At 51.9% G+C, this 6,997-nt stretch overlaps 1 protein-coding gene across 1 annotated transcript in view; it reads right to left on the bottom strand.

The window, feature by feature from the left end:
* Positions 1 to 1,144: 1,144 nt before the first annotated feature.
* Positions 1,145 to 6,997, bottom strand: part of LOC133348859 (histone-lysine N-methyltransferase SETD1B-like) — a 19,699-nt gene continuing 13,846 nt past the window's right edge. The window contains exons 14-15 of the mRNA XM_061561925.1: positions 5,906 to 6,043; positions 1,145 to 5,083 (exon numbers count right to left, since the gene is read on the bottom strand). Of these exons, the coding sequence (XP_061417909.1) occupies positions 4,910 to 5,083; positions 5,906 to 6,043 (312 nt within the window). The 3' untranslated portion in view covers positions 1,145 to 4,909. The remainder of the gene's footprint in view (positions 5,084 to 5,905; positions 6,044 to 6,997) is intronic.

Raw genomic sequence — 6,997 nt, 5'->3', positions numbered from 1 at the left:
CACGTGTTCTGTATAACATATCGATATTATTACGCGCACACAATAACCCGCCATTCGCCACTATGTGGCGGTGATGTTCCCACGGCGCTTGTGCTGAGTGCCACGGCACTCCGAGGCCACGCGGAAGAGTCGATGGCTCGCTGGCAGGAAGTCACGGGACAGAACCAGGCGCCGTGGGTCGACCGAGATGAGTGGCAGATGCGCCAGCTGTATTCCAATCTGTGCCAATTTTATCCGCCCAGCGCTCCGCTCGTTGTTGTGGGCGTCGATCCTCTGCCCTCCGTCTGCCCAGTAGCAGCGTCCTCCACGAGCGTCCTCCGCAGAGGCCGATCTTGACACCGCTGGTACCGGTCATCGGCAAGTCCACTCAGCTTCACGTCCCAATCGTGCGACAGCCCGGGTCCACGACAAAGCTCCAGCTCAGAGGGGAGACTCAGCTCCGTGAGATTCTGTGGCTCCACGAGGGAGCTCTGGCTCCATGACAGAGCTCCGCAAGAGAGCTCTGGCATATGACAGACTCAGCTCCATGAGACGTTTGTGGCTCCACGACAGAGCTCTGGCTCCATGACAGAGCTCCGCAAGAGAGCTCTGGCATATGACAGACTCAGCTCCATGAGACCTTTATGGCTCCACGAGGGAGCTATGGCTCCACGACAGAGCTATGGCTCCACGACAGAGCTCCGCAAGAGAGCTCTGGCATATGACAGACTCAGCTCCATGAGACCTTTATGGCCCCACGAGGGAGCTATGGCTCCACGACAGAGCTATGGCTCCACGACAGAGCTCTGGCTCCACGACAGAGTTCTGGCTCCATGACAGAGCTCCGCAAGGGACCTCTGGGATGACACTCAGCTCCATGAGACGTTTGTGGCTCAAAGACAGAGCTCTGGCTCCACGAAGAAGCTCTGGCTCCATGACAGAGCTCCGCAAGAGAGCTCTGGCATATGACAGACTCAGCTCCATGAGACGTTTGTGGCTCCACGACAGAGCTCTGGCTCCACGACAGAGCTCTGGCTCCACGACAGAGCTCTGCTTCTTTAGCAATTATCATGAATATACGGCCACTGCCAAAATGACTGATACACACCAACACAGCAGGTATCTTTGTTACATATTTTAAAAAAAAGACCTTTGAAGGCTTTAATTCTTTATATTATAAAACATACTGTGGTACAGTTAGACAATGTAGGGCTGGGTAGATTCGTCCGGCTATAAACATTATGTACACAGCGTAAGAGTGCTTAACAATGAACCAAAATCACCGCTCGGCATCCATCTCCCAGGCGCAGTCCTGGCAGAGAAGGGGTTAAATTTTAACTTACAAGATATATACAACTCTGTACATTACAGCCACGACTGTTCGGGAAAAAAAAAGAATAAATATTCACGCGCTTTAAATTTGTCTAGCACCAAAACAGGCACAATATATAAAGAAAAACAATCGTTTAAAAAAAAGAGTTGAGGCTGGGTTTAGGGCAAACAAAACAATGGTTGCAGAAAACGAATTTCAGCTGCGGACACATTTCGAGACAGAAAAAAATTTAAAACCCAAGGTACGAGTTGGAACAGGAGTCACAAAACCTTGCGGCTCTAAAAAGGAACTTGCTTCGTGGCATTATTTATTAAGGGCCTCCCGTCACGTATTTTCATCACGTGCATTGTGGCTCTTGATATATTGAGGGATGGGGGGGGTTTGTTTTCTACTGAATTCGGAAGTCAAAAAAATGATTTCGTTATTTTGGTCGTCGATCCCTGCGGGTTAGAATCACCTCTCCTCCAGACCGAGTGATGGATGCACACGCGTTCTTATCCAGACGCGTTCACAAACACAAAAAACAAACTTAACAGCACTCGCTCGCTCTCGTCCAAGTGTTCGTTTGATCGGTGTGTGAATGATTCTAGTCTTAGTCGAGTCGAAGACGATACGCGTGGAGTTAAAAACAAAAATGCGTCGGCGGATTGCATCTCGTCACCAAGAAATGCTGACAAAATAAAATCCAGACTAAAATTCCACAGGTTGCCGCCAAGACAAGACTCGAAACAGACCTGACGTGGAGACCGACTAAACACCGCTCTCATCCCAACCGAACTGCTCGTCGTGCCGAACGGCAACATTCCCTCCGTGTCGCGACACCGCTCCACCAACACCTCCGAGGGACCGATCGCTCCTCGCACGCGGGCACACAACCCCCTGAGAAACTTCACAGTTCGAACCGCCGATCGCCGGCAACGCCAAAAGACTCGGACCGATATTTCTACAACAGCCAATTCGACAACGGTCACCGCGCGCGTGAAGGACGATGGGCCAGCGCTGCAGATTTCTAAACTCCAGGATAAAACTCGGGCAATTTGCCATCGGTGAAGCATTTGTTAACGCATACGTTTCTTTCCGGCCAATTAAAACAACTTTTTAGAAAGAATGTATTCGATTTGAGAGCACAACAACCTCGGATCGTCATTTTTACCTCTTGCCGGTGACCAATGGGACGTTGCCATCACAGTTGCCCTCGAAGGGAAGCAGCGATGACACTTGTCTGGGTCTGGACAGCCACATTGATATCATTATAAATCGAGGGATGTGCTGAAAAAACTCGACAACCCACAAGATCTGTCCAGAAAGCAGTGGGAGGCTTTTGTTAACAGTCAGTTAATTAAGCGGATGAGAAATGTGATTCCGGTCATTGTGCGACCATGTGTGCGTACACGACACAATAAAAACTATGAAAATGGCATGTAACCTGTTCAAAAAGAAGTTTAGCGTAGGTTATATGAATATGTGGGGTGATCAAGCCTTTCCAGCAAACCATTCATTCGCAGACGGCGACCATCCTAAAATTACCCGCGGTGCACCATGGGCACAGTGTTCAGAGAAAACGTTGCTCCTGCTTTCCCGCTCCTGAGCTTGATACGTGGTAAACATTTGAAATCCCGACGATCGACTCCGGTGTCAAATCCAGGTCCGAGCGTGCGGTGCGAGCACTTCTACGATCCCGATGGCGTCACGCCGGGCCACACACCATCTTACCTGTGCCGGCGACCAGCAACCATGCCCGCACACAAGTGACTTCGCCCGGCGAAGCAAACTTCACTCCCGTATCACCCCAACGACAACAACGCGCGGCTCCTAGAGAACCCGAGCGCGCTCCCCACGTCACCGCCAAACCAAAAATTCGGCTAACGTCAAAGTAAAAAAAGAAAAATCACAAACGCCCCATTTAACAGTACTCACGTTTTTCCATTCGCCAGCGCTCAATTACAAAACTATATACAGGACAGAATTACAAAGAGTGCACGGAGAAAGAGCCAGAAGCTCCGGTGGGAGCCCACGCCGCGCTATGCACACGGTGGACTTGGGCCCCCGGGTGTCTTATGTACAGCCCCAAAGCGATTAAAATACAAGAAACGCAAACATCCCCCCCCACCCACCCCAAATGAAAGTGACTTAGAAAACATCGTCATCATAGCTCCCCTCAACAAAACCCCTAACGCAGTCACTCGCAACAACAAAACCATAAAACCACAATCTCGCACACGAAGAACGCCCGGGCGTCCGAGCCAGCCGGAACGGCAAGTCCCTGCGCCGCGCCGGTAAGGAAGGGACCGATTCTCGGTGGCGACGGGGACACGTGTGTCACATCCGCAAAGTCAAACTCGCAAAAACGAAAACTAAATATTCAAGCAACAAACTTTTTCTCCAAAAAAACGGTTTTCCCAGTTTTGCGATCTTCCCGGAAGAAAACCGTGCTCGCTGTTCGCCGCTGTAAACCGTGGAACAGGTTGAGGGTACTCGGAGGGATGGGGGGGGGGGGTGGTGTAGCGGCGCTGTCACCCCACCCCCATCCCCTGGCACCCCGTGACCCCCCCCATGTCAAGTCAACCCGGGGAAAAAAAAACACGTGAACGAGCACCTCGAACCGGGCGCGAATAACGACGAGAGCTCCGCGGAAAACGCAGAACGGGACGGGGGATTGGGCGTGTAAAAACGTGTGCGCATAATGAAACGCTGGCATGTCGTCCTCCTCCTCGCCAGCATTGAGCAATCAAAAGAGTTCCATCTCCCTCCTTTGCGAGTGCTTCTCCCGTCACAAAAATATACTATTTACATTTTTTTTTGCTTTTGCACGCATTTCAAAAAGTTCACCAGTAGCAGCAATGTGAAAATAAACAATCGGCCTCCTCTCGGCGGTGCCGGTTCCACGTCGTCGTCGTCGTCCTCGTCGCCGTTCAGACCGGTCGGGCCATTCGCGTCGCCGTCAAAGGCCGTGGCGCCCCCACGCTCATTTTAGGGCGATCATCGGTGGGAATCGTCGCTGGCAGTGAAGTTGCTAAATGACTTTCTATCGTCAACAATGCAGTTGTCCAAAATCTGGACAAATCTGACCGCTGCTCTGCCCATGGGCGGCTGCCAATCGGATCACAAGACAGGCGTCACGTGGCATTATATGGTTACCCGAGGTGATGTGCTCTGAAAAGCAATCACTCTTCATCAAACGCACTTTTTAATCATAGATTTACTGTTTTCTTGGTATGTTATTGCACATGTCGATTTTACTGTTCTGTGTTGGTATGTTTTGCTACTTTCAAGAAAAACTCTTGTTTTCATTGGCTAGGGGGGAACTCTATGCCTCCATACCAAATGGCGAACCAAGTTGCCACCGTGAATGCGTTTGCTGGAGCAGATTGCCGGTGACCATTGCCCTAGAATTGCTCTGGTCCTTCACGGCCTTTGACGCGACGCGCCAGTTGCCCGTGCTGACCATCGACCCACACGCGCAGCTCCTGTCCTCTTTGCCTGACCGACCCAGGGAACTTAGCTCGCCCGCTCGCCCTGCCCCATTCGAGGAGGTGAGATCGGCCGAGCTGGTCGGGTGAGCGAGCGAGCAGGCGAACGGATGATGTGCCGGCGTCGCTAGTTCAGGGTTCCCCGGCAGTTTTCGGCACCGCAGAGACAGGGGATCTTCTCGTCCTCGATCGGGAATTTGTAGTCGTAGGTGATCTCCTCGTTGACGGCGATGGCCTGCTTGGAGTAGATGACGATCTTCTTGTGCGAGTCCACGGTGATGATCTTGGCGTAGCAGTTGGGCTGAAGATGGGGAAAACAAAGCGAACGGGAGGTGAGCGGCGGCGGTTGTCACTGCCAGCCAGCGCACGCGACGCCGCGGGCTCTGGGTTTTGCGCGCACGAGTGAGAGCGCCACCGTCACTCGGCACGCCGTGACCGTCGCGTCAGACGAATCAACCAACAAAGGCTTTGATACGTGACGTGGATAGTTAATAGGGGGGTTGATTAGAAAGCCTGCGATGAAACCAATTATTACGCAACACTAGCCTTGCTTACAATCACGTGTGAAACGGATATTTAAACCGCATGCCAATTAGATGCAAAAATTACACTGAGGCCAACGGATCAGGCACAAGTGTCTAAAAATCAAGAAGCTGCACCCTTCAAAACCTCCATATCTAAACATTTGTAGGCCTATCATAAAAAATGATACAAAAAAATATAAAACAAAGTTTTTGAAATTTTACTTCTGTGGATTTCACACCTGATGATGATTGCTTGTGTTGCAGTCGAAACGTCGTGATAATTTTTATTGTTTTGTATTTATATTGTTTTGTTGTTTCCCTTCTGCGTGACTTTACCGAAAAAACCAAGAACATAAAGTTTTGATACATATTTTTGGCAGCCCAAATGACCGAATGTTATTTTCAAGTCAAATTAAATACATTTATATTTGTATTCAGCACCCCATGAAATCTGCAGACGCAAACTTCCATAGGCCTAGATTCCAAAAGAAAGAGGGTTCACAACGTTCTCCGCTCCTCGCCTGGAAGAGCACGAACAACGGAAACCTCCTTCGTGAGATCGCGAGGGGAGGGGAGGGCGGGTGAACGCCGCCACTCACGTTGCAGCTGTGGTTGATGAACCGCGCCAGGTTGCCGCACTTGGTCGCGTCGATGATGTGGTCGTGATCCACGCGGAACATGTAGCTGCTGCCGATGCCCTCCTTCTCGTAGTGCCGCTCGCGCATGTCCGCGATGACCTGCGGCGCCACGTGGCACACGATCAGGACCCGCCCTCCCCCACCACCACCACCACCACCACCCACCACAAATACGAAGGAGACGACCACCCGAATGTGAAATTGTAGTTGTTGCTCTGCATCTACATCAGCCGCATGGAAGGAGGACTTCCTCCTCCCCCGCCCATCCCACCCTCCTACCAAACCGTCACCCATCGAGGAACGTCGCCCCCTGCCGCCCCCTGCCGCACCCCCCCCCCCACCGTCCCCTGACGTACGCCTGTCCCCCGGAGGTGAATACGCGATGGCGTGGCCCGGCCAAACGCGCAAGCGTTTTCTCACGCCGCACAACCACTCGTTTTCTTTAGAACCGCTTTACGTGTTTAATTTGGTGTCCTTCCGCCCTCCGCCGCACACCTCCGATAATCACGGTTGGCTACGTGCGGTGCGAAAGAAGTTCAACGTACGGTACGGTACATCCACGCGGCCGCTGCTTGCTTGTGGATGGGATGTGTGACTCAAGACGCTCCCTTTACTCGCGCGTCCACGACCGTGCGTGCGCACGATCCATCGACCGCTACTCGACACGTCTCAGTTCGGCCTCCGCTTAGCTATTCGATGAATTCAAGTTATTTTTTTGTTCTCACAATTACGGCGCCTGCAGCACCTTCAGTTGCTTGTCCACTGACTCGCAAGCATTTCTAGCAAACTAATGCTGGGAAAGGGCAGCCCCAACTCTGGTAACTTGGCACGCACATCACGGAAGAAGAAAAAAAACCCACTACTTTTCCTTCAATCAAATCAACCTGTCCGTCCAACACGAGTTCGGCACGCAATTTGAGCAACCCAGGCCAAATCCGAGTCTGCCGTCCCGTGGCAACGCGGTATCCAAGGCTGCCCCGACAATCTACGCCGATGAATTCCCTCGGTCCCTGCGGCAAAGCTAACCGGCACGCTTCCGTGGTCCCTGGAATC

Source organism: Lethenteron reissneri, chromosome 28, assembly GCF_015708825.2.
Source record: "Lethenteron reissneri isolate LAM-NWPU_2019-01 chromosome 28, ASM1570882v1, whole genome shotgun sequence".
NCBI lineage: Eukaryota > Metazoa > Chordata > Hyperoartia > Petromyzontiformes > Petromyzontidae > Lethenteron > Lethenteron reissneri.
Note: the sequence above shows the minus strand (reverse complement) of the source record. Positions and strands in the feature narration are given on the sequence as shown.